At 46.7% G+C, this 27987-nt stretch overlaps 5 protein-coding genes across 5 annotated transcripts; 3 read left to right on the forward strand and 2 right to left on the reverse strand.

Moving 5' to 3' along the window:
* Positions 1–7017: 7017 nt before the first annotated feature.
* Positions 7018–14631, forward strand: FVEG_14026 (hypothetical protein; the record flags this gene model as incomplete). Its single annotated transcript, XM_018903360.1, has 1 exon — positions 7018–14631. The coding sequence occupies one exon, from the start codon at positions 7018–7020 to the stop codon at positions 14539–14541; it is 7524 nt and encodes a 2507-aa protein (XP_018762473.1). The 3' UTR covers positions 14542–14631.
* A 1690-nt stretch (positions 14632–16321) lies between these two features.
* FVEG_14027 (hypothetical protein) lies at positions 16322–17923 on the reverse strand (the record flags this gene model as incomplete). Its single annotated transcript, XM_018903361.1, has 1 exon — positions 16322–17923. One exon carries the CDS (start codon positions 17921–17923, stop codon positions 16322–16324), a length of 1602 nt encoding a protein of 533 aa, XP_018762474.1.
* A 1137-nt stretch (positions 17924–19060) lies between these two features.
* FVEG_17703 (hypothetical protein) lies at positions 19061–19964 on the forward strand (the record flags this gene model as incomplete). The annotated part of the gene is made up of 3 exons (XM_018906931.1): positions 19061–19154; positions 19244–19896; positions 19950–19964. The coding sequence occupies 3 exons, from the start codon at positions 19061–19063 to the stop codon at positions 19962–19964; spliced, it is 762 nt and encodes a 253-aa protein (XP_018762475.1).
* Positions 19965–20907: 943 nt separating this feature from the next.
* Positions 20908–22551, reverse strand: FVEG_14028 (hypothetical protein; the record flags this gene model as incomplete). The annotated part of the gene is made up of 6 exons (XM_018903362.1): positions 20908–21050; positions 21104–21561; positions 21640–21814; positions 21866–22191; positions 22243–22341; positions 22403–22551. 6 exons carry the CDS (start codon positions 22549–22551, stop codon positions 20908–20910), a joined length of 1350 nt encoding a protein of 449 aa, XP_018762476.1.
* Positions 22552–23748: 1197 nt separating this feature from the next.
* On the forward strand, positions 23749–27556 carry FVEG_14029 (hypothetical protein; the record flags this gene model as incomplete). The annotated part of the gene is made up of 2 exons (XM_018903363.1): positions 23749–24252; positions 24311–27556. The coding sequence occupies 2 exons, from the start codon at positions 23749–23751 to the stop codon at positions 27554–27556; spliced, it is 3750 nt and encodes a 1249-aa protein (XP_018762477.1).
* Positions 27557–27987: the final 431 nt, after the last annotated feature.

Below are 27987 nucleotides of genomic sequence, written 5' to 3' on the forward strand. Positions count from 1 at the left end.
CTCAATATGAATGAACTTCGATGGGCCTACAATGAATGCCGATGGAAACGAACAATCTCTATCAGATCAAATAGAGAATGCTCGCTTGGGGGAGCCGTTAGACGCCCCTGAGATGAGAAACTAATCATCTAACAAAGAGTACAACTGTATTCGGAATACTCGGGAGCCGCAGAAGGATCACCTTCTAGTAGTGTGCAGAGCATACCAAGTCTCAACTCCCGTTGTTTAACTGCAATCAGTGTACCTACCAGTGGCGCAACCTCGTTCTATCAAGTCTGAGATGACAATCTCAAATCTGAATGTTTCTCGTTTCCACCATCTACGGGATTTCGCTCCAAGTAGAGGCCCTTGCGGCTCATGAGTGCGGTCCAACCAAACATGACATGGAATGCACATCTGACCCAAGTACCCTTAGATATAGGTGAGTCACATGTCATAGATATGAGAAATCGAGAAGGTGGTTCTTAGTCTTATAATTTCTCATGTCTATATATTAAAGAATTGTAGCAGGCTGTGGTGCATGTCGTTATGGTCGTCTTCAGAGTATTCTGAGCGATGATGTTCTTGAGTGTAGAGGTACCCTTACCTAGCTTCTGAACTAAGGGATATATTTACTTTTCTACTTAGCCTCTTGTATAAAATCATCGGCCGCGACAGACTTGGGATTGCAACTCTGCAGACTGCAAGCGATTGATTTGTATTTTGGTTTTAATTGACAGTAAGCAGATGGTGATCCTATAATCTAAGAATCGAGGCAGTCTGTATGAGACAGGAAGAACAAGTTGGATGCCTTGGATCTAATATCAGTTCTCGGTCTTGTGCGTAGCGCATCTCTATATTGCGCGGGTCACGGCCGAGGGTTTGTATATGTCGCTATAACCTGGAAATTCCCGGTCCAGTCGGCTTGTTTGAAAACGGCAGTGGTATCAGGGCTTCCAATGTAGGGTCTGATGGCGCAGGTTTGGTCTCCTAGAGTGAGATGAATGAGAACCTTGTCTCAGCACAATGACTTTATTTCCAAGTCTGAGGACATAAATAAAATTGCTTATAGTTAATTTATCCTCAGTCTATGGTAAGCAGAATAGATTAGTATCTAAGAGCAGGAGAAGCTGCGCGCTTTGATAAGATAAGCCTTTATTCTACGGGTAGCGAGAATAAATATCCTTTCGCAGTTTTGCGCTTAGATCGCGACTGGCCATGGTCTCACTTCCTTGTCGCGGGGCCTCGCTAAAACATGAGTCGCCAGTTGTGAATTGTCTTGATTACACCAAGCTCACGTTCGAATCTACCTTGAGCGAGGTGTGTTGGCGGAATTACTGTTTTAGGTATAGCGCTTACCGTTTCAGGATGCTCCATACCGCACTAACGTTCTCCGTAGTAATGATTACTTTAGACCATCAAGGAGCTCAATCTTCTAGGGTAGGTAGGTTTGTCTCTAATTGCAAATCAAGCAACCTCGCCATATTGCAATTGTATTCGAGTAGCAGACAAACTCGATAGTGTCTGTATTACTATACTGGGATTATTCCTCATGGATGTATTACTGCTCCTTACTAATACAGCCTCTGGTCAGAGTTACTAAAGTTCATTAGCCTCACAAAATTCATCGGCTGGACCAAAGCGCAACCAGTTGTCGCGTGTTGACGAATTAGTCGTTCCACTTTCTCTTTTAAGCATTTCACATAATCATGAAATTTAGGTTCAAAGGTTGATTGGGTACACATTGCCCTCGTATCACCATTTCTAGAAGCGATATTATCTCGTCGCGTATCTCGAAACCGTGACGTGAGCCTGAAGTATGTTTCTGGAGCCTAATACAAAGTCAAGAAATAGCTTCAAAGTCCAAAACAGCCTGTTGTACATATTTGAGCCACTGCACCAGACAATGTTCCCCCGACTTTGGGTCAGAATGCATGCAGATATTCTGTGCAAGGGAGTGCGGCATCGTGTTTCAGCTGAGTGGTATGCTCGCGATCTCAACATACATGCTTGGACACGATATTGTTTTAGCAGTTGTAACACACCTGATGAATAATTCATTCTCACCCAACTCTATAAATCCTTTTTGTTATGGGACCTTAATTGATATACATCAACTCAAAGCGAGGTAACGCTTCTATATCAGACCTGGCAACAGTCAAGTCATATTACTTGCTTCGGTCGTGACGACTTGGAATCTATGATCAATGTTACCATAGACTCGAAGTTGACGGCCGACTAGCCAGTATATGGTAACAAATATACGACAGACCAGTCACTCTTACACGATTATACCTTGCCACAGTTCTGTGAAAGACTACTGCGAATTAGTGCAAATCACAGATCAACATGGACTGACATCGGCGCGGTTCAAGTGCTCTAGTTGTCGCCCAGTGTGATGTTGATGAATGCGGAATATGTCTCATCGAAAGAGCTTGGTAATCACCAGCAACGGCCAGCTTGCAGCCAAGTGATCTCTTTTGATCATAGCCTTGACTTGCTAGTATCCAGTCTCCAATTCAAAGTGATCAGGGTCGTACTACACGCTAAGCCAGGCTGCTGGAGGCTCAGCACCGTCGGCTGCGTTCCCACAACGGAGGTCTGGCCCGGGTGTTGATGGTACACTACATGCATGGACTCTAACATTACGTTTCCTAATTTCCATGCTCAAGGTGAGATCGCTGCAATTATAAGCTTCTTTGACTTTCAATCTTGGGAACAAGAGTTATGAGCATATTGACAGTGCCGAGCGTATCAGCAAAGTCGAGAAGGCTAATCGTCGACCAGGGCGGAAAGTAATAGATGAGGGGGCGATCAAGTTCTCTAAGCAAAGTACCTTCACTAAGCTAAATTCTGTCTCCCAGAATAAGTTCTCAGCCACAAGTCTCAACTGCAAATAACACACCTAATTTAGCCATGTTCGATGACCATGCTCAGGAATCGCAAGCGGGACCTGTCCAGGCGGATGAGACAACCCCTCTCCATAATTGGAACAGTGAACGAAACCAACTGTCCACTATAGGAGCCGTTCTTAGAGAGGACAGCATAGATGAAGAAGCGTTTGGATGCTGAAGCCTTGTAGACGACCTGTGCGGCTCTAATCAGACTGGACACCACAGTCGGCAGGATCGGCCTCCTAGTCCATCTTATGCATGTGAGCAGGATCGACGAGAACGTCCTTGCTCCCCGAAGTCATCGTAACTTCAGCCTCGACAACTGTGATGTTTAGGAACCAGTCCCGATGAAAGTTGTTCAAGTATTCTTGTGCTGCGCAATATAGCAGCCGAGTAATACTTCTCTTGGGGTTACTTGTAAAGGCTAGTACAGGAATGGCAAATCAGTTCCGAGCAACAAAAGTCGCATTGTATCTAGCCCTCCGCTTGGACTTGGAATGCTGAAGGGCACCAGAGCTGTTTTTTTTTTTTTTGAAAGGGTTTAGCAGTTCGTGAGAAAAGCGAGGAAGTCTTCTCTGTGTAGTACCAATTTCGTTTACGAATCGACAACAATCCAAGAACAGTGGATTTTGGCGTTCCCGTTGGAAAAAGCTGGAATTCTTGAATCTTCCTACAACCAAAGATATCCCCGAAAAAGCGAAATCGTATCTTTGGCCTCCTGTCGAAATCCATCCAATAGCTCAGTGTAAGGAAGCGCAGTCGCGACAGAGTTCACACATACGTGTTTGAGGTTGGACACACAAATCTCATCATGTCCGGCTCCAGGCGAGACTACAGACTTGAAAGAGTCTTTGGTTCAGGTTAAGCCCAACGGAAAACAGCTAACTAAGACTGACCGTGCTGGCTTGAGCGAAGGAGAGTTCTCCAACTTTGGGTTGCAGGGAGTAGTCCCAACAATAACTTAAGTACAGCCAACGACAGCAACTACGTAACAGGCTGCTGACAGGTCTTATGCAGAACTAACAGAAGTCACCAGAAAAGGCTATAAGAACGTCTCGAAATAGTATATGATTCATCTGATTGCATTCTAGGAAACCCCAGTGGGAATGATATTTCTAGATAGTAGCATATCCCCGAGAGAAACAACCGCTAGACAGCTGCGACAAAGTCTTCCTATAGACTTCCATCACCTCCAATTTACCTTGGGTAATCACGATATCCAAAGGAAACAAGGAAAAGAAGTAACTGTATCAAGCTTACAGAGACCTTAGCTGTTACTTCAGGCAGCAGCAAGACCATGAAACAAAAAGTCAACGGTAGGCCTGGAAAGTCAAGGGACGTTCAACCGTTCGGCCAAGGTTACAGCAACGTTACCCTATTTGTAGCTAGGAGTCCATATGCCAATCCATGGCGTCGCGTACTGCTGGACGACCTCTTGATAGGGGAGGAACCTTGGCGCCGATGAAATATTGATCGAAATACTTAGAAGCGTTGCTAGAGTAAAGCGCTGCCGAAATCAAGGGCATAGTTGCATATCGGGCATTCTTCACCAACAACTACGGTAGGAGCCCAAAGGCATCAGTAGGAAGTGCCTCTTGAGGGCAACAGGCAGCAAAACGCTCGGTCATCATACGCCTGCAATTTATCAGGAATTGAAGAGAGTTAGAGTAAGCTTCAGTGTAGCAACGATTGTGTTTGTTTACTAGTACTTACCTTAATTGTCTTCGAGGCAACAGGGTCCTCGTCTTGAAACACTTGAAGTCTTGTCAATAAAAGTACTTAACTCCCAAGGCGTTAAGTGCTTGAGCTGCTCCTCGAGCCTCATAAAGTTTCCCATGAGCTCGCTAAGATCAACTATCATTTTGATCTTTTATATATAGTATACATATCTAAGACTTTAAGTGTTCTTCCTCAAGATTGGCTTTTTACCTTTAGTTTAAGTTCTGGGTTATCTCATCAAGACGAGAACCTATCTTACCTAGAGTTCCCGCAGGCTTTGTCTGGCACGTTTAATATAGCTTATAAGTTAATATATCCTATTAAGGAAAGACTACTAAAGACTTCAGGACTACCTAACAGATATTGCTTCTAGATCGTGGGTAAAATTCTCTATCTGCATTACATAGTACTGTATGTATTACCACTCTTCTGGGCTATGCCTGTCGCGTTATTTGCTTAGTGTCCCTTATGCCCTGCAATAGAAACTACTTGGAGAAATCTAACCTGACGGTAGTATGCATGTCCAACCTGGATATAATACAAGCTCAGGCACTGTTACTCTGTTTCTCCTTATTTTCAAGATGTAATTGTTCCATTTCATAGACATTATAGACTCCGGACCATGAGAGCCGACTCGGAACCGGAGGCTGCTGTTGACCCTCACATTTCCGCCAGTAAGACCATCAATAGTTATAGAAATATCTAAGAGTATGTCTACGATGGTGTAAGGCCCACTGGTGGTTCAAGACCCATAACTGCGATGAGGCCCCGAAGTGGCGCGGTATTAAAAAACACTGTCTTTGGAGTGACTGATAATACAAGCCTTGACTGATACATAGGAGTACGTGATACGGGCCGTTCTCTATTCGGGCGTCGGAGCTAGAGCGATATGGCTGGAGAACGTTACACAACAGACATCTACCAGATGTAATGAACCAGGCAGAAACTTGATATAAACGCTGTCTCACTGATATTGCCCGTATATTGCTGTCGAGAACTGCTGAGCCGCAAGGGTGTCATGCCCTCGGAATCCCACCTCAAGGGGCTATGACAATACAGAATTCCAAGTATCACGATAAAAAAGTCAAGAGACTTAAGCATTACGAAATGCGCCGGAAGCTTTGATAACAAAGCATCTGACAAGAACAATAGTTGTATTAGAAATTGTCCGCATCGCCTACCAACAGATCTGTGGCATTGAGAAAAGTGGAGTTTCGAGGATAGCCGATGACTGGCTATACTGCGGCTCTTTGCAAGTCTTGTTCATAAGTCCATTGATCGTAGCTTGAGAGCCAGAAGCTATCTCAAGTTGCCTCTGTGAGACAGGGGGTTTTGTACGGATTGGGTCGGAATCGTAACAACAGGCTCATCTAAAGATGTAGATACAGCAATTCAGGGAGCACAGCACCAACTTGCCAGAGAACAGTACAAGTTGTCAGCCAATTCTCAAGCATCTGTAGTCATGAAATGAAGCTGCGTCTGTCACGCGGCTTCGGAGCACTATTTACTATAATCACCCGACTGATCCGCCGGCCCAGGTCCAGATCTAACAGCGCAGTCCTGTGGCTGTGCAACTTAAACATGACTTTTACTAGCTCTACTGTCCTGTCCTGTACGTAGTTATGATGCGCGTAACGGCAGTTCTGCTAGTGATCTGGGTTGTCCGGGCGTCCCTGATAACTTTACTGATATGTTTATTAATGCTTTTATAAAGGTGCATCGGCCGGGTTAAAGGTTCTTGGAGTTTAAGGAAGGGAGTAATAAGCCCACGATATCTACTGATGACAATGAGATGGCGTTGTATGTGAGGTCTATATATATGAATTGATATGTCCTTCTGATCGCTTAAGGTTATTTCTTACAATACCTACAGACCTGGATAGACTGTTCTGGGCATTTAGCACTATTGGATTGCTGCATTAACTAGCGACTACTAGCTTCTAAGATAAGTAGAGAGAACTAGAGAACTACAGAACTAAGAAGCCAGTAGTCGTTAGTTTAATGCAGCAATCCAATAGCGCCAAACACCCTGGAGGAACCGTGTTGCCGGCCAGCTAATCCCTTGTCAGAGAACCTTGATTGTGGAAGCACAGTACTGCTTGGTGCCTTCGGCAGGGAAAATACGTACCCGTGATTGGATCGTTACTTAGCGTCGTCTATTTTCGATAGTGGCGTTACAATATTGGCTTGAACCCAGCTGAAGCTCAATCCAGTTTAGTTTAATGCCAACCTGGTACGATTAGCACTGGTCTGGGCCTGTTACCGCTGGGGAGCGGGATGCACGGACAACTCATGTTTGGTTTGCACCAAGCAGCGTCCCTATATAGAGGTATACTCCAAGACGGACTGAGAGATTTTTATTTCATCATGCTCTGTAGGCCCTTTACCATTTTCCATTTTAGTACAGAGTCCCCAGTCATCTGTCATGGATACACCGCAAGCAGCAAAAACGCAAATACCGTCACGTGACCGAAGTGGTCCCAAGATTGAGCATCGCGATGCCGTTGGCACATCATCTTCGTCCCAACAGGCCGCTAGCAAAGGCTCAACCGCAGCCAAAGGCACAGGAAGCTCTTCGTCCCTCTCCATCCCAGTGCTCGACTCTGCTGCCTTTGCAACTGGCAAAGGCGGGGGAGCATTACGATCCATCGATAGTAATTTTTCCGTAAACCCCAACACCGGCACCTTGTCCTTCAGCGTGCCCTTGCCTGTGTCAAAATCACGTGGTGGCTTCCAGCCATCACTTTCTCTCGAGTATGATTCAGGCCGTGGAAATGGTGCCTTTGGCATTGGTTGGCGACTTGGCGGTATTTCAAGCATTGCTCGCAAGATGTCTCGTCGTATTCCGACATATGGTCAAGATGACGATGGAGAAGACCTGGACACTTTCACGCTCACTGGCGCTGATGATTTAGTCCCTCTTAGCGACGAGACTGTCGATGGCTTCGTCGTGAGGCAGTACGCACCCCGTGTACGTGGCGATACAGAAATGCGTGTTGAGCGCTGGATGCAAGGCAGCCATGTTATCTTCTGGAGGACAATTTCGTCTGAAAATGTGACAAATATTTATGGGCGTGACGATTCCTCTCGTGAGATGGAGAATCCACATCGAGTGTTTGCATGGTTGCTCTGTGAAAGCTATGATGCGTATGGCAACGCTATATCTTTCACATATAAGAAAGGTGATAATGAAGGTATCGAAGCTTTGCCTGCGGACAGAAAGGCAACTGAAACGATGAGAGATTCTAAAGCACTCACACGCGCGCGATATCTCAAGAGCATCCGATACGGAAACCATACACCCAGTCGAGATCTCGACAGATGGAAGATTATCCCTGCCACCGCCAACAAGACCTATGGATGGTGTTTTAGTATTGTACTCGATTACGGAGAACATGACCTTCAGTGCCCTACAACGTTGGAATCTTCTCTTCCCTGGTCTGTCCGACAGGATCCTTTCTCGACAGGATCCCGGGGGTTTGAGGTACGCAGCCTCCGTCTCTGCCGGCGAGTTCTCATGTTTCATCATTTCTCTGAGCCGGGAGAACTCGGGCGTGAAGATTATCTGGTCGCCTCGATGGAGATTAATTATCAAGAAAGTCCCGCCGGGTCTGTCATTGAACAGATCACCTCCAATGGCCATGTATTCGACGCGGCTCGGGGCGTGTATGCCGCGCAGAGCATGGCGCCTCTCAAACTACGCTATAGCGGCTTGCCTGACCTCAGAAGTTTGCCAATTACTACCGTCTGCCCGACCGCATTGCAAAATTTGCCCATTTCCCGGCCTGACGCCGTCACTCGCTGGGTAGACCTGGATGGCGAAGGCTCACCGGGCTTGCTTGTGCAGCTAGATGGAGCATGGTACTTCCAGCGCAATGAAAGTCCCTTGATAGCCTGTAGTGATGATGATAGCAGCTCTATCACTAGTTCTGGGGTGGACACAGAATCAGACGCTAGCAGCATCAGCGACTCTGAGTCGGATAAGATGCACCTTTTACCCAAGGACGGCTTTGGTCCTATCCATGAATTGAGAGCCATTCCGGGCCTGAAAGACTTTACTCGCAGCACCTTCGAAGATGTTGATGGAAACGGACATCAGGACGTGGTTGTTGTGGATGAACAAGGTCGCGCATCTGGGTTCTACGAGCGAATAGCTAGTGACGACGGAGATGACGGCTGGACTCCATTGCAATTATTTCCGCAAGTCGTCAACATGGACGTTCAAACAGCCGAGGCAAAAACCCATTCGATGAGACTTGATATGACTGGCAATGGACGACCAGACATACTGCTCGAGGTAGCTGGTGGAGGTAGCGGTCTAGCATGGCATGAGGCACTTGGCAAAAGAGGCATGGATGCTCTAAGGGAATGCCAGATAGCCAACGATGCTCCATCACCCACAGCCCCGCCACTGAATCTCACAGGAGATGATCGCACGGCCATTTATCTAGTGGACATGTCTGGCGACGGTCTTCAGGATATCGTGCGTATCACCAATAACCTGATAAGTTATTGGCCCAATTTGGGATACGGAAGCTTTGGCCATGAAATATCTATGAGACTGCCATGTCCTATAAGCGAGGATGACGCAAGCTTCAACGTTCTACGACTGCACCTGCTAGACGTGGATGGTAGCGGTACTACAGATATCATATACCTTCCACCAGAAGGAGGAGCCAACGTCTTTTTCAATCACAGTGGCAATGCCTTCAGTGCGCCATTATCTCTACCCCAGTTCCCAAGCATCAGCCGACTCACCTCAGTGTTTGCCCTGGACTTGCTGGGAAAAGGTACCAGCTGTCTCTGCTGGGTTGGTCCGCGGGCTGGCAGCGGTACTGATGAATTTGTCATCAACTACCTCGACCTTGCAGCTGGAGGGAAACCCCATCTTCTGTGCCATCTCGACGATGGAAAGGGCTCTGAGACGCGAATTAATTATCGTCCATCCACGGCCTTCTACCTGAGCGATAAAGCCGGAGGCCAGCCCTGGAAAACCCGTCTGCCGTTTCCTGTACACGTTGTGCGCAAGGCAGTCAGACAAGACCATGTGTCACAGACCAAGCTGACAACAACCTACGCCTATCGCGATGGCTTTTTTGATCCGCATGATAGAGAGTTTCGCGGCTTTGGAACGGTGCACATTTGGGAGCAAGAGCAAATGCGACTCGCACCATCTGTGTCATCCTCGTCCACAACGTATAAGCTGCCTGTTAGACATATAAAGACTTGGTTCCACACGGGTGCTACAGAGTCATCTTGGCTCCCAACAGGTACTTTCGAACCTCATCGTATGCAGACTGTTTTACCAGACAACGCTGGCCCATCTGCTGCTGCTCATGTAAGACGGGAGGCATTCCGAGCCCTCAAGGGATTGCAGATGCGTTCTGAAGTGTATCAGAAAGGGAGGTCGAGCTCCAGTAACACACCTATCTCAATTTCAGAGACGGCATTCGACATCCAGCTTCTCCAGATGCCTGTCGACAGTCATATGAATGAAAGGGCCAAGTTCAAGCACGAAAAACCTGGGATCTCCCGCGTGCTTCCGCGCGAGCAGCTGATGGAGATCTGTGAGCGGCAGAAAGGAGAAAATGCTCGTTTGCAGCACGAAATGATACTTGAACGAAACGAGTACGGCTCTGTCCGACGAAAGCTGACCGTGTCGTATGGTTGTACACCGGGATCTCAAGTATCCTTTGCATCCATAGTTGAGGCTTTGAAGAATGGGAAACAGGATGCAGCGTCTGCTCTCGAGAAGACTCTGCAGCGTCAACAGACTTCACACGCGACCATGTCCGTCACAGCATTCACCGACTGCGTGCGTACCAGAGATGACTTTTATACGCCTCGGTTAGCTTCCACTGTTGAGACACAATATGAAGGGTTTCAAAGAAACGATGCCATCTTGAACATAGGAAAACTCCGGAGGGAACCAGATATAGCAGCGGCTTTGGGTGTGGCTGGGGTTCCAGGAAAAGAGTCAAGAGTCTATTACCGCTCGGCAGACTTGGAAGGTCCATTGCCACTTGGCCAAATCGAACGAGATCGAGTGCCAATTGTGATTGATCAAACACTGGAACGGGGCTTTGAGGCAAATGACAAGCTGGCGTTACATAAATCAATCACCCCTGGGATATCGGAAACTGAGTTGACAAACATCTTGACCGAGGCTGGTTTCGTTCAACTACCCAAAGACGATCGATGGTGGAAGCCTTCGAGCCGACAGTCTTTTTCTGCGCCCTGCCATGCTGCTGGCTCCGAGCTTGTGAGTGCCCGCAAAAGTTTCTTCACACCCACCATGGAAGCCGATGTTTTCCAGAACACCACCAGTGTGAAGATGGACAGCTACATGTTGCTCCCCGAGGTCTATACCAACGCTGCGGGTCACCAGACTAAAGCAGAAAATGACTACCGCACCTTAACAGCCCGTGTCATGACGGATTGTAACATGAATCGCACTGCAGCTGAAGGAGATGCCCTTGGTAACACGCACGCTGTATCACGCATGGGCAAAGAAGAAGAGAAATTGGGCGATGACCATGCCGTGGAGAACCTAGTTTCACAAGGGCTCATAGACGACTTCCTCTTTAATCCGGCCGAGGACAAGGCAATTGGTATGTTGGGTGGCCGCGGGTCTTTGTCACTGTACTCGCATCGACTCAATGGAGACACTCCACCTTATCGGATCGATATCACTCGCGATACTCACGCCCATCCAGATGGAGACGATGAAAGGCCTTTGAAGCGCAACTTCCCAGTCAAAGTAACTTTCTTCGACCCACAAGGCCGGACGGTCCAAGAGTCGCACCTTGCGTCATGGGACAAACAGCGTTGGGACATTACTGGCTGTACTGCGTTTGATGCTAAGGGCCACGCGATACAAACACACCATGCTTTCACCAGCTCGACTCCGGCCTTTGTGCCAGTTTCAAAGAGAAACAGCCCTGCTACGGTGCAGTTTGTAGATGCTACCGGTCGCCAGGTTGGGCAGCTCGACCCGGGCCATACATGGAGCAAAGTGCACTTCACGCCTTGGGCACAATGGGTGTTTGACAAAGGTGCTACTTTGGGCATTGAAGATCCAGCGGAGGACCCGGATGTTGGAGTCTACATGTCTGCGCTTGGAAGAGGTGCATACTCCCCTTCATGGCTTGAGATGCATCGAAGTGCAGGTGGGATTCTACAAGCTACTGGACAGAAGGCCATGGACGCCTACGCCAATCATGCGATGGTGCTCCTGTATGATGGTCGTGGCAATGGGCTGTCTAAGATTCAAGGTGTGCGTCAAGATAGGGCAACACAACCAATTGCCGTTCACTATGAATATGACGCTTTGGGCCATCTTGCGCGTGAGGTAGATGCTCTTGGCCGTACGGTGCAGACTACCCAGTACAATCGCCTTGGACAACAAATGATCAAGAAGAGCATGGACAAGTGCGAGGAGATATCTCTAAGTGACATTAATGGCCAACCAGTCTACCTTTGGGACCTGGGTCCGGGCTCACGACGTCGAATGGTCTATAACAATCTGCGCCAGCAAACAGAGACCTGGGTTCGCGCGAGCTCACACGAACGCGAAATTCTTTGGACTCGAACGGTGTATAACAGCACCAACACAAGTGAGTCCAGGTCCATCAACATGCTGGGGCAAGTCATGAGGATCGAAGACCAGGCCGGAACACGCAAGTTTGACAAGTATGACTTCAAAGGCACAGCCATTGCGGAAACTCGGGTGTTTTCTGAGGAATACAAGACTGGACTAGACTGGTCGGCTGTCCCTGTTCCAAAGATGCAAAACCACATGACCTACCACTCTAGCCTTCGACTCGATGCAGCCGGCAGGCCAATCTTCGAAGAAAATGCTCATGGCCGCCAAACACGACGGTGCTACGATGTTCGCGGTAATGTCGTTCACCTGCAATCTAAAGCACATCAGCAAGACAGTTGGACTGTACATCTCCAAGATTCAACCTTCACCTCAGATCTACTACCCGTGAATGTCACTCGCGGTAATGGCACCAAGACCCAGCATGAGTACGACCAATACACCAGACTTCTAACCAACAGAAGAACCAGGCGCTCTGATAGTAGCCTGGTTGAAGACATTACCCATATATACGACTGCATGGGCCGCACTTCGCGAACTTTGGACGCAGCACAAGAGACAGTCTTCTACCGCAACCAGCGAATAGAACCTGTTAACGAGTACTGGTACGATTTCCATGATCGCCTGGTCAAGGCTACAGGAAGAGAGATGGTTTCACTGGGACAGAAACAGCAACAAGGTCCCTTTTTCAGACAGCACATAAACGGCGATGCCAAGCAATTGACATGCTATACGGAGACGTACAGATACGATGACGCCGGCAACATACTCGAGCACCGGCACGATATATCAGATACGACCATGCCAAACTGGACTCGGATTCACCGATACAATCAAACCAGTCGTATTGAGCCTGACAAGATGAGCAATCGACTGACATCGGTGTCAATATCTGGCGTAGAAAGCAAACAATTTGAGTACAATGCCAATGGTGCCACGGTATCACTGCCAGGGTTCTCCTACGTTGGATGGGACCCTATGGATTCTCTCCATTGCGTATCAACTCAGATTGTCAATCCAGGAGATGAAACAGCGATTCCCGAAACAACGTTCTTCGTCTACGACAAGGACGGTACACGTGTCAGAAAAGTCACAGAATCATCACGATCATGTTGCAAGATGAAGGAGACATTGTATCTCGGCCCTGCAGCTGAACACTCCCTGACCTATTCTGGTGAGGGCGTGACTCCAGACTCGGAGGTGACTACGTGCCACCTCTTTCCCGCGACATCGGACCCTGGTACCACCGCGGTCGTAACTATAGAGCACTATGTTAAAGCAGCTAATCCTAAGCTCGGAAACAAGACTCTACAACGCTACAACCTCAGCAACAATCTCGAAGTGGACGAGGACGGACACACCATCTCCTATGAAGAGTATACGCCGTTTGGGACTCCAACATATGTAATCCGCCAGTCTGGTATTGACGCTCCCAGTGCGTTTCGTTTTGCTGCATACCGACGAGATCGAGAGACTGGTGGGATGTACTACTGTAATGCAAGATATTATGTGCCGTGGCTCGGTCGTTGGATGTCGCCCGATCCACTAGATACCGTTGATGGCCCTAACGTATACGCATACTGCGGCAACAATCTTGTCAACTGGGCGGATCCAAAGGGCACCCTTAAGTGGAACATGCAAGATGTCAAGAACGCTATTGTCCCAGCTCTCAAATCCGCCGCAGTTACTGTCCCCAGCGCTATAGTTAGCATAGGTACAGCAGCAGTGGCCAACACGATCCTCACATACAGGGTCAGTTCAACCCAGTCTGCTCTCACCAATATGGCATGGTCAGCTGCAGCTTACGGCTTGCAAACCGTCGCTGCATCTTTGCCGGTCATGGTCAATGCCTTCGCGGGGTCTGTGCTGGCAGAGAGGGATAAGCGAGAGGCCGCAACCAAGGCAGAGATCATTGATAAAAAGATTAAATCACTCGAAGATAAGAATAAAACACTCGAAGAGAAGAACGAATCACTCGAAAAACAGAATAAAGAGTTAAAAGAGCAGGTTAGATGGCTGAAGGAGCACGGAGAAAACCTGGAAAGGGCTGTTGTGTCACTAAGTGCGGCGGTGGGGTTTGTGCTACCAGAATTTCAAGACAAGCCATATCCCGAGGACAGTGAAGACCAACTTCAAGCCGAATTGGAGGAGGAAGATAATGGCGGATTTGAGGATGAAAGCGATCTTCCGGGATTATTCATAAATCAGGTGATGAGCGCACAGAATCTTGAAGAAGACAACGGAGTGTCTGAAGTGAGAAGGACAGGAGCAGACGTAAACCAGTCATCTGTTGTTAATCGGAGGGTCAACGCATCTACAAATAGAGCCATACACACAGAGCCTTAGATTCAATCGAATTGATAGGTAAAATAAACCGATTGAGAAACGATATCTTGCTGTGTGATAATACGTGAGACCCTATGATTGACTCGGGGCTTTTCGCCGTCTTTAACAATAACTTTATTCTATTCAACGGCCAAGTTTGACATGTTATAGAGTGTAATGCTGGCAGCTGCAACGAACTTCGGGATACCTTCAGGTTTAACGGGCGTAGCAGCTTTGGTCGAGATTCAGCTGACCGAGCGGCTATACATACCTCCAGGTGCACTGAAAGTCCCCCGAACCAAGATGAAGATACAACTACCAGAGACTAGGAGTCGTCCAACTAAGTAAGGTAACAAAAGGAGAGGCAGGAGGTTTCCTTTCACCTAAAGAGGCTCCTCCATCTATCCCTACTCTACTAGAAATGTGCACGATCCCAGCCTTGAGAGATCCCCGCATGATAATGGTTTCTTGTCTCTCTTTTCCACCTTCCGTCCGCAACGGTTCTGGCAAGTTTAGCTGACCATGGCCCCTCTCAAGGTTTTTTAGTCTCATGGATGACACCAGTAGTATCAACCATCACCTAAAGATGCTGCACCGTCTTTCACGTCACCGTTACCGTGGACAAACTGCGAATAGATATCCGCGGCCAGAAATAGCTACAAAAGCCCCGTAGCAGAAACGAAATTATATAGCCCGGTTTTGTGCTTCTCGTATCATCCATGAGATGGACAGAACGGTGTCGTACATACACAATATGACCATCTTAGATTTCTGTGAAGATGCTGACTTACGCCACCAGTATAGGATCAGTTAGTCGCATACATCACAGGAACAATCAGTGCAGCGTTTGCAAAGTTGCACAAGAGCCTAGCTCACGAGTGGTCGGGGGATACCCGCGCATAAACGGCTCAGAGCTGCACGGACAGCACAGAGCTGCATAAACGGCTCGAAGCTGCACGGACGGCACAGACCTGCACGGACGGCACAGAGCTGCCCTACCGGGACGCAAACGCATCGACGCTAAATGCATCGACGCTAAATGCAGCGCTACCATTAGCCCCTCTGTGGGAACCTTTGATTCAATCGAGAATAGAAAGGTCTTCTCCACTAGCTAGGTAGTTTCTACGTCGGATCGGGCCGCTGTATCCTGAGCTAACGTCATAGCATGTCATTCTTTCAAGAATTGAGTAACGTGGTGCTGGTTTGTGTCATTTGATTGATCTCAGATGTCGCGCCCTTTGACAACCAACAGATGTGACTGGAACGCCAAAACAATAGGACAACTTATGTCGCAGCCAAGTTGGCACGCTCCCACCGATCAGCAAGGTTAACTCGCATAATATGCTGTGACTCATAGATTATCTCGCAGTAATACTTGTATGTCTCTACGTCATTTTGCCAATGGTCAGATTATCGAAGGTCTTATTATCACACTTGGTGATATACGAGTGCCTATTCGTACTGGCTCCCCATGATTTGCTTGCGCCTGATCTCCAGCAGAATCACTTATCAAGGCCTTGGGCGAAATATAAGCTCAAGGTTTCGATATCTTCCTATACTTTGGCTCGATGTGGTTGGATATCTGAGGTTATCCAGTAAATGGGGAAATCAGGTTTGTGGGTTACAGTGTTTACCTTGTATAGAACGTAACCTATTAATTAAAGAAGTCATTTACTTTTAAAATTAATAATGTCATTATTGACAGCCTTTTATGCTAATATACTGTTATTCCATAAACCTGTACATTCAACTTAGAATGATAATAAAAAATGAGAGATATAAACATAGGTTTGATGGTGTCTCAAGTCATGGAATCAACTGGAATAGGCTCCAAAGCACTCTGAAAATGTCTCAAGCTGAGATTCTTGCCATGGGTAATGCGAGCCCCCCCTATAGTGTGTCGCCTTTCCTTAAGCTCCTTGATCGCCGAAACGGTATAGTCCAGGTGCTGATCTGTCAATGCATTGCGTGGCACCGCGAATCGCACAAGATTGGGTGTTGCATTTTCCCTGCTGTCCTGGTGCTCAGACCTGTCCCATTCCAAAGCGAATGGGCCAAGTTCAAACGATCGTATACCATATGTGCTAAGTAGCTCTAAAGTGAAACCCACTCCTGGAAAATCTTTGTAGTGCCGTGTGCAATCTTGGAAGAAAGCATCCATGTCCAGAAAGATAGCGGAACCTCCTGGTGGCAGGATGACAGGCAGATCAGCTTCACTGAGCTTTTCGGCAAACCTCTTTACCTGGTCCAAGCGAGACATCAGGTAGTTCTCATTGGTCCCCTCATAAAGCCCCACGGTAGCGGCCATCAGATCGCGGCCGCTCATACCACCATAGCTATCGTTGCCATATCGAGTGATCTGCTCTTCTCTAATTTTGACGCCCATGTCTGGGTATTTCGTAGTAAGCATACCTCCATCGCGAAGACAGAGTACTCCCCCTATATTTGCTAGACCGTCCTTCTTCAACGATATAGTGAATCCATCGGCATAAGAGAACATTTCCCGTACGATCTCGTTGATAGAAGTCTGGCTATAATTCTTCTCGAAGAGCTTGATAAACATGGCGTTCTCAGCGAAGCGACAGGCATCGAGAATAAGAGGTACACCGTATGTCTGAGACAAACGTGATACCTCTTTAATGTTTTCCATTGAAACAGGCTGCCCCGCAGCCGTATTGTTGGTCACCGTCAGAACGATAAGCGCAACATTGCCTCGTTGCTTCTGGGTCGACAAAAATTGCTCAGCGGCTGAAGTATTCATGTTGCCCTTGAAAGAATTCTCAGACCGCCATTCTGGCACATGTCTTGCTTCCATACACCCCTCCTGTGAAAATGGGTGGAGGCTGAAACCTGCTGCCTTGGCATTGGCTGAGGTGGTGTCGAAGAAGCCATTGCTAATGATGGCCGGTGGATGGGCAGTACCACGATCAAAACCAGCCGCAGTAGCGTGGAACAACAGACTCTCTGCACATCGACCTTGGGGCACAATAAAAGTATTGGGCCTGGTCAATTGTGCGCTACCGCCATTGACGAAGCCCCCTTCTTGGTATTTCAGAAATCGCTCCAAATAGGTATCAACATTGAAATCCAGGAGATATTCGCGATAGGTATTAAGCCTATTGTCTCCCCTCTCAAAGATGTCGCGTAGGGCTTCCAGAAAGTAATAATACCCATCGTTACGGCCATAGCTCTCATCGCCTTGCATAATGGCAGACCACTGACCGCTAGTCATGGCAGCAGTACCTGAATCCGAGAGGAAGTCTGCGACAACGAGCGCAGCGGGAAAAGAAAAGACGTTGTACTGGACCATCTTCAATACACGCTCACGAACCTCTTTCGATGCGATGTGCGTGTGGCGCAGAGCGCCCGCAGTGAAGGATGGTATCGAAGTTATCTGAGACATTGCGAAGAGGACAAGGCAGTGACTTGAGTAAAGTATGTTGGTTCTGGAAAGTTGTTGGCACAGTAGCTTCAGAGCAAAAAGATTTAATCTTGAATCCAGAGGGACAGTCATTCGGAGTCATGTGTATACTTTATAGTTTCTCATGATGCACCCATTTTCAGGCAAGACATTATCGTCGATTTAGGCCGGCCAGGATAACAAGGTTACGCCTGTGGATGAAATGAAGTCAAAGACGACTAGTATGTGATGTTCATATGATACCATGCTACATCCTCTGTACATCTTTTGGTGATCGAGATTTAGAACATGAGACAAACTGGAACCCGTGTCCAGGGAAATCGTCACCATAATGTAATGACGTTTATACAATTGCCCAGGGTCGGCATCCTTGCGGGAGTGTATGACCACTGTCGCACCTTTAGGCACACACCTTAGGGTTTTAATCCTTGGAAAGACCGCAGACCTCAACGCTACGAGTCCTCAGAGGATTTCTGTAATCCCGCTTATAGCCACATGCATCAGTCACGTAGAAACCCCCACAGAGTTTCCTGCACGATGATGGATCGAGTAGTACTCTGTATGATCAAAAATAGGCATTGTATAGAAGTGATGGCTGCATTGAGTAGAGTCACGGCTCGGGTATAAAGTAACGGCTATCACATGTAGTGACGTGAGGCTTATCAGGGCGTGGCCAAGTGTCATGGTGCTTACTGAATGTGGAGAGATTGGACGCAGCCATGCTTCCCCCATTTACGATCGCTGATTTCAAGACCGCTCTCTGCTATACCATAGGAATATTCGCATGTCATTTTTACTCCACATACTGACCTCAGATATACCGTGGCTCCATCTGTGGGGAACTGACTCCCTAATTCAGGCGTCAAGATAAGAGTGTTATTGAGTTGATAGACCCCACAGCTGATGCTCACATCACGCGCCTCACACGTTCAGGCGTCAGGCAAACCACTAGCACTATAAGTATCACCATAGTTCAAATTCTGCATTGGAAACTATTATTAGAAAAGCATTTTGATCCGAATACTCGCTACAATTAGAACTATCTATTCTCTTGCCCACTCGCTATCAGCTTTAGTACTCTACAACCCTTTAGTCAGAAGTGAAATTACAACCTCCATTATGCCAATCAACGAGACACCACTGCTAGTGAACGGCGTACGATATCCGATGCTTCTTGGGACTCTCTTCCTAGCAAGCCTTATCGGGGCCCTCGGTAAGTTCGCATTATAGTCTTTGAGGTAAAGGACTGATATTGACAATGCTCGATGTTTCCAGACAGCACTATAGCCACAACATTAACAGGTACAATTACAGTCGAAATGGAATCGTCCTCTGTCATTTCATGGCTAGGCGCTAGTTACCTCATTGCAACCGCTTTGATCCAGCCCTTGTGTGGCCAGCTCTCAGACATATATACACGACGAAGTTGTTTCCTTGTTGGAAGTCTGGCTTTCCTCCTCGGGAACGTCGCCTGTACCATCGCACAGTCACTAGTAGTTCTGGTAGCCGGTCGAGCCCTTTCCGGAGTTGGTGGCGGAATCTTGACCATTATGCCAACCATCATTCTAACCGATATCACTCCGCAGAGAGAAAGAGGCCTTTGGCAGGGTATCAACAACATTGTCTTTGGTCTTGGCCATGGGATGGGCGGCACTTTTGGTGGACTCATGGCACACTACTGGTCATGGAGAACAGCCTTCCTGTCGCTAACTTTCCCTACGGTTGTATTAGCCATCGGAACGACAGTTATACCAGAACCCGCTAAGAGCAGTCATGCTGACGGGGAGCTGCCATTCAGCAACAATGAACGGCTTCCTTTATTACCAAGAGACGGGGGCGACCGAGAGCATGTTGACATTGTTGGTGCAATGCTCCTTTGTATTGGACTAGGCCTGCTGTTGGTTTCCATTAATCAACTGAACCTCGATGACACAGTTCCAGGCCTGATGAGGAGCGTATTTTGCCTCGTTGTCTCCTCGATGAGTTTGGTTTTATTTGTGTTTCACAGCCTCTTCATTACTAAGCGGCCAGTATTACCACTTGGACTCCTAAGCCAGTTTTCTAGTATCGGAAGCCTTTGCCTTATCACTTTTCTTTCACAGTTTGGGTTTACCTTTGCCGAGTTCTACTTACCCCTACTGTTTTCCCTTCAAGAACACGTGAAAATGGAACTTGTTGGTTGGTGCTTAGTTCCTTTGAGCGGAGGTGCTGCAATGGGTTCATTAATCGCGGGAGGCCTCTTATCCAGATTCAGATTGACATCTGTACATGTATTGCTTGGTTTTTCAGTCATTGCATGTGTGGGGCCATTGGGAATACCCTACGTGGCTGACAAAGAACTCACCAGGGCACCACAATTAGTCCTCATATTTGTGTGGGGGTTTGGTTTTGGAGGTCTCGCTACTGTTTGCCTTATTAGGCTACTTGAGAATGTTCAGCCAAGCACACAAGCACCAGCAACTTCGCTGCTGTACGCTTCTCGATCCCTTGGAGGGGCATTCAGTCTCCCAACGGCAAATATCGCATTCAACACCATTCTACGCTGCCGCTTTGAGACTCTTCTTAGACAACTGGCCGAGTCAGAGAATCGGAATGACTTGCTGAAGCATACTAAGAGACTTGTGAAGGCATTGGTTAGCCAAAATGGAACAACTTGGGAGATACCAAACTCATGGCGCCCGTATTTCTATACCTGCGAGTTAGAATTACTCAAACTCCTCTTTGTGATTCCAGTAGTGTCTGGGTTGGTTTCCTTGTTAATATTAATTCTGGTTTTGTATAAGACAGGATGATTACCTTGTTATATAGTAAAGCTTATATAAGATTAGCAGAGTTCATATAGATATTAAAACTATTGACAATCTTATATATAGTAAGTTTAAAGGTAGTCTCATATTATTCTAAAATATAATATACTTATTTAAGTATATAAGCTCTTAGCTTTAATGTAATAATATAAAAGCTATCTATAATAGGGACTTAAACATTTTGTTATTAAACAAAGAAAGAAGTTCGGCAACAAATGAATCCAGCACATGAGGCTTAAGGCTCGGTCTCATGACTACTCGTAAGACCTCTATGTCCTCTCCATCGATGGGAAGTTTAGAACCTATCACTAGTGTTAAAAGTCATAACCAACAGAAAGACCGACTATCAACTTACATGGAACACTGTAGCCCTTATTAAAGAGTTTATCACTAATCCACTGCTCAGTAACATCCGGGCGCTTGTCTTGTACTACAGAGTTGACACGGAAGACAACTACCGGTAACGTGTTTGCCAAGGCCCTGTGAGATTCACTGATGCACGTGAATATTCCCGTTTCTTCCAAAGTCTTGCCTAGAGCACTGGATCGCTTTAACAGATCTTGAATGACGTTTTCGTACCCTTGATGACCTAGATGAGCCAATTGATAATATTGGATTAACAAGTTGGCTGAAGATTGAGAGTAACGAAGTGTTGGGAGCTCATGGTGTCCTGAAAGGTAGGATGATTCGTGGAGCAGATCCGAGGGCAGGAATCCCCGATTGCGCCATATAATCCAGCCCAAAGTTGCAGCTGTAAGGCCGAACTTATGTCCGGACACGTTGATAGAAGCGACACGAGGTAAAGCAAAGTCCCTTGAATATTAGTTAGTTTAGTACAAAGTGATAACTCGCTTAGTATTAAGTGTTGTTATCATTACTGGACTTGCTTACCATGGACTAGAGTTCCCACCGTTAAATGGCGCAACAAAGCCACCACTAGCTGCATCAACATGAATGGGAATACTACGACCATATGAGTGTTCGTAGTTGTCTAGAACAATACTAGCGTTCTCAATTGGGTCAAAATGTCCTGTATATGTATTACCCAATACCAAGACAACTCCAACTAAATGTGTGTTAACGAGTCGAAGGTTATTGAACTATCTTGTCAACTTACTGGTAGAACTATCCAACAGTCCCTGCATCTTGGACGGGTCGAAGCTGTAATTGCTTTCTGGCCCTACCAACACTGTACGAATCTCGATGTCGTTTGCTCTAGCCGCGTTTGTCACAGCGACATGGGCATGACTTCCTGTGATTATATTGAGGGCTGGGCCATGCGGGGAGGCAATACCTCCGTTTTCTGCCTGCCATTTTCGTTTCATAGCCAGGATACCAAGGAAAATAGCCTCAGAACTACCTGACACCGCAGAACCAATTGGCTTCTCATTGCACGGTGATCCCCATAGTGCTCCGAGTATTGCAACGCACCGGTCGTGTATCCTGTGTATAATTAGAGCCTTAATCATCTATTGACTTCCTATCTTTACTTACTTTCGAACACCAGTATACTCGTTTTGGCAAGCGAGGTTTCTCTGATAATTCTCCAAAAGAAGACTCTCCCCGATATCGTTTAGACCAGTAGATACAAAACTGTATACGTGAGAGCCTTAGAGATGAAAGGGAGGAGAGACATGGGCTTGATCAAGCTCACCTTCCAAGATTCCGTTCGGGTGGGATATCATGCTCAAGCAAACGATCAATGCCCGACTTCACGGTCAACGCTGGCAGCCCTTTGCCAAGAGTATCTGCTGGAAGGTCGTCCAAGAGTAGTTCAGGACTCTGATAACTTTTTGAGTCCATTGTAAGTGTCAGGTAACAGTTGTTTGTGGCTTCCCAGAACAGGAAGAACATAAGATCGCTGTCGAAATTTTATAACATTTCCCTCTATCTATTTCTAACGTGTGAGAAGAACCTCAGATCTTGCAGATCATCCAGATCATCCAAGTTCCTGCTTCTGATCAATTTACTGAACCCAAAATCTGAACATTGCCGAAATTCCTTGTTTCTTGACTGAGAGACGTAGTTGGAGCTGCGGTTGGAGCTGCTACGTCATGAATCATTTCTGGTCAGTTCGTAGCAATTAACTCGATTTGGAAATCGTTACGTGATAAACGTCTGAGATATGGCACATTTGAGACAATCATGTACACCCTCAAATCGCATTTTGAGGCCAGTATTCTGCTCAGAGCATGAACAAAGTATCTTATGTGGCTTAACGTGTTAGTTGGAAATTGTTGCGTGACAAAAGTCTGAGACACGGCACATCTGAGACACGGCACATTTGAGACAATCATGTACACCCTCAAATCGTATTTTGAGGCCAGCATGTGGCGTAGAGTGTGGACAAGGTATCTTATCTGGCTCAACGTGATAGAGAATCTGTTAGTAGACGCCTTTCTTTAATCTAGCGACACTCATCAACTAACAAAGGTCAGTAGAAGCGTCATATGCTACCGGAGGCGGCATGTGACGCCTCTGCAGGTGAAGCAGAAGGCATCGTCTTGTCGCGTACATAGTATTTCGCAATAACATTGCCCAATTGCAATATCGGTCAATACACCACTATTCCTATTTCTATGACGTTGTTGAAACCATTGATCTTTTACGTGACGGCATCAGACTTGGCAAGAGATTCTCATTATTGAGGCCAACCTTCTGTGTCAAATTTCCAAGTTTTTGTTTCACGATGATGAGGCAATTTAGTTCGGAATCTAGTGACTCCGGATGAACTAAAAAAGGCGTACTTGAGGCACTACGTAATTATACAGTAAAAAGCGAGTGCGAGGTGGTGACAGAAATCACGATTCAGTTCTGTGATCGTGCTTGTGGTTTTGTCGAGGCATCCAACTGGCGTTGATCAACAGTAATGTATAAGGAGGGGCTATTTCCCCCTGAAGCCATGTAGGTAACAAAATAACAGACCAAGGTTTCATTTCCACTACATTTACTTCGAAAACTAAAGTTTATAAGTTATTATAACTTTCGCCGGTTCCCACAATGCATTTCGCTAAACCTGATATGACAAATTCAGCTGGATCCAAGGACGAGGTACCTTGTTCTTGTTCTGCTGATGGACCTCATTCATCAGACAACCATTGTGTTATGAGCTTCCACCATCGTGTAGCCTGTATCACAATGGAGAACCTCAATCAGTTCTGCAAGACACATGATACCACTCCTCAGTCTGTTTACTTCACTACCTGGTCTATTGTACTTTATCATATGACAGGACAAAGTGATGTTTCTATCGATGTTGAAAGTCACACTGCGTCGGCTCTCGCGGAACGACCTGGATGTGAAACATATAACATGATCCTCAAGAGTGCTACGACACCGCTTGAGCTGATGTCCGAGTACAAATTCCCCGACAATTTATTATCTGTTGAGACAGGAACCAAGCGGTCTAGTGACTCAAGCATCAAGGACAGGCACATGTTCAGAATGATCCAAGATGCGGGAGTGTTCCGAAATGAAGACGATAAATTTGCTTTTTCTAGCCATGTAAGCTTACAACCGTCCAAGTATGACAGGCCTCAAGCTGATCATTGACTAATTATAGGATTATGTTTCATACGTTCATTTGTTGGCCGAGTCAGATACTGCCACTCTCAAGATTTTCTGGAGAAGCGGCCTGCAAGATCTGGAAGAAATAACCAACATCTTCGAGCATACATATAACTGTATCTTGTCCCAGCCAGACGCTGCGCTCCAGTCTATGAGTAGCCCTACTCTCGTCCAACTAGAACTACTTCCTCCTGGGCCTGGAGAAGACCCAAGCTCGAACATCCCGGACCTGCTTCGGCTCACAAGCTCCACGTTTCCATCTAAAACAGCCATCAGTGCATGGGACGGCGATTTAACGTACCAGGAGCTTCAGAATACTTCTGACCGATGGGCCAAATCTTTGTTATCACATGGCTTGACTGTAGGTGATAGGGTTATTCACGCGTTTCAACAGTCTCAATACGCAATTGTTGCGTGGCTGGCCATCCTCAAAGCTGGTTGTACGTGCGTGCCGATAGATGTACCAACGCCAACTGAGAGACTCAAGACCATCATCGACTCTACAACGTGCAAAGCAGCGATCTGCGACACAGACGGGTCTTCACATCTTGGCTCCACGTCACTGTCTCTACTTACCCCATCCGACTTGGATGGGAGTGATAAGAAAGACGATATTGATATCGGAGAAGTCACTACTTCTAGTACTGCCGTCATCATTTTTACCTCGGGATCTACCGGTCAACCAAAGGGTGTTATTCAAACACATGGGGCCATTGCCAGTAGCATGGTGAAGGTTTCGAAGGTCTTAGGACTAGATGAAGAAAGCAGGTTCCTACAGTTCGCTCCGCATTGTTTTGATGCGAGCATCTGCGAAATATTCAGCACGCTTGTGGCCGGTGGCTGCTTGTGCATTCCAGCCCCTGACAAAAAGCTAACCGACATCGCCAAAAACATCAATACGATGGAGGTCACCCATGCTGTCTTGACACCTACAGTAGCAAAGATGTTATCAACTGATCAAGTGCCGAGCCTCCAGAGTCTGAGTGTGGGTGGGGAGCCATGTTCTTCAAAGCTCTGCGAGACTTGGTCGCCTCATTTACAGTTCAACGTCTTGTATGGCTCCACTGAGGGTGGTGTGTGGGATACCATCAAGTGTGTCAAACCTGATGACGACTTCAGCGTTCCCAGCATCGGGTTCCCCATCGGGGGCCGCGTTTGGATAGTGCATCCAGACGACTGGACTATTCTTTCCCCCATAGGAGTTCCAGGGGAGATATGTATCCAAGGGCCAGATATTGCTACAGGCTACCTTGAGGACAAGCAGAAGACTCGACTGGCCTTCAAGTCAAACCCCCCCTGGCTAATCAGGGAAGAAGGTCCTTTGTCACCTTGCTACAATATCTTTCTAACCGGTGACCGTGGACTGGTCCTTAAGGATGGCAGTCTACGTATCTTTGGTCGTATAGATCGCCAGCTCAAGATTAACGGCCAGCGAATCGAACCTGGAGAGATTGAGGAAACTTTGAGACGATTTTTGCCCGATCACCTGAATGCATTTGTTGACACTTTCAAACCTCGAGGAGACAAACCAAGACTGGTTGTCTTTATCTCCCACGAAGAGAGCTCTGAACCTTCCCTGATGCAAGAAAGCGACCTTGACCCGGCGACTCACAATGCCATTCGTTCGTCTCGAGAGGTTCTACCTGACACTATGGTGCCTTCAGTGGCTATTCCTATCACAGCCTTCCCAATGACTCAAACGAACAAGATCGACCGTCAAGCAATCAGAAAGCTTGGCACGGCCTTTTTCGATTCCCAGAATACGTCATCCTCCCCGAGCGATGCCATAGGAGAGACAAAATCTGAGAACAATGACAAAACAAAGGTCAAAAGTGTCATTGGACAGTTTTTACAGGAGCAGGGAAATGGCTGTACAAAAGGCTTGGAAGATCCTCAAGTTGCTTTGAAGGACCTAGGTATCGATTCTATGGACGCGATGTCACTGGCCTCGACTTTGAAAGAGGAAGCACAGATCGATGTATCTGCATCCAAGCTCATGGACCCAAATATTTGCGTTGGGGACCTTGCCGACATGCCCGATGACCACGGTAAGGACGGACGGAGTCTGTTGAACAGCGAGATCGAGAAATGGACAAAGGAACTTAGTAAGATTGGCAGTTCTCGAGACCATTGTGTGTTTTTGACTGGCCCCAACGGATTCCTCGGCCGAGAAATTCTACGCAAAGTCCTTCAATGCCCTCTAAAACCAACAGTTACTTGTCTGATGCGAGGGAAGGACTATCACCACGCTCATCAGAGATTTTTCGAAGGTTGTCGTGAGCTTTCTTGGTGGAGCAACTCACTTGAAGAGCGTGTGCATGTTTGGCTAGGTGATCTGACCCAGCCTCAAGCCGGCCTCGATGAGCGCCAATGGAATACCATCTTTGGCCTGAACGGTCAGCCCCGACAATTCGACGTCATCATCCACAATGGGGCAATTGTCAACTGGCTAGAGCCTTACGAATCCCTTCAAAAGACCAATGTTTTTAGTACACACGAGTTTCTCGCTGGTTTCCTACAATCGCAGGACCCTCCCCAGACCATCTATGTGTCTGGTGGCTATTTATCTAGCGTTGATGAAACGCACGAAGAGTTGGTGGAGAAGATCGGACAACTGCCGGCCTATGACCAGACAAAATTTGTGTCTGAAGTCATGGTTAGGCATGCACAGTCGATGAATGATTTGGGGGGAAGCCGCCTGTGGACATTTAAACCTGGATTTATCGTAGGCTCAACCGAAAATGGATATGCTCAGCCAGGCGACACACTTTGGCGTGTGGTCAAGGCATGTGTCCAAGCTGGATCTTATAGCCAAGATGACGCCCGCAATTGGATCACTGCTGCTGGGGTTGATACTGTCGCATCTACGCTCGTGGACCGGATTCTGTCGCCGGTATTTGGCTCATGTGTCAAGCAAGCCCAGAAGGTGCTTGATGGAGTATATCTCCAAGAAATCTGGGACATGCTGGAAACGATGGATATGCACCTTAGGCCTCTAGAACATGAGGCGTGGTTTGAGGTCATTCAGAAGGACCTACAAGAACGGGGCAAGTCACATCCCTTATTTCCATTAAACGAATGGTTCAGAGAATCCGGAGGCTTTCTGGGAATCGAGACGCCAGCAAGTTATTTTGTCAGTGAAGAGAACTGTCGCAAGTCGCGGGAGGCTGTAGTGAGGAGTTTGGAATTTTTGGTGTCTTCAGGGTTCCTTAGTGGAAAGCCAAGTTCGCCCATTACTTAGACACCTATTAATGAGTGGATTTCAGGGCAATGTAACTAGTATCTTCTTTTTTTAATTAGTTTTACAGGACCAGATCTTTATTATTATAATAAAAGAATATAAGTATCCCTAGTTTAAATTACTATTTTTTTACTAACTTTACTTTATTTATTCTTAAATATAAAGGCAATTAGTTATATACTTAAGTATATATATTTAATTAATAAAGCTAGTTATTATTAACTTTAGGTTAATTTAACTTTTATTAACTAACTTATATAAATAGAGTTAACTTTATTCTTTTAAACCTTTAAACTTTGCTATTACCTTACTTTTATTTTAAAACTTTATATATAGATATATTGCCCTTTTACTGTTATAATTTTAAATTATAACTAGGTTATTATATTAATAATAAAATCTTTTTTATAATAATAACCTTTTTAGCTATA

Source organism: Fusarium verticillioides, genomic scaffold, assembly GCF_000149555.1.
Source record: "Fusarium verticillioides 7600 supercont3.26 genomic scaffold, whole genome shotgun sequence".
NCBI lineage: Eukaryota > Fungi > Ascomycota > Sordariomycetes > Hypocreales > Nectriaceae > Fusarium > Fusarium verticillioides.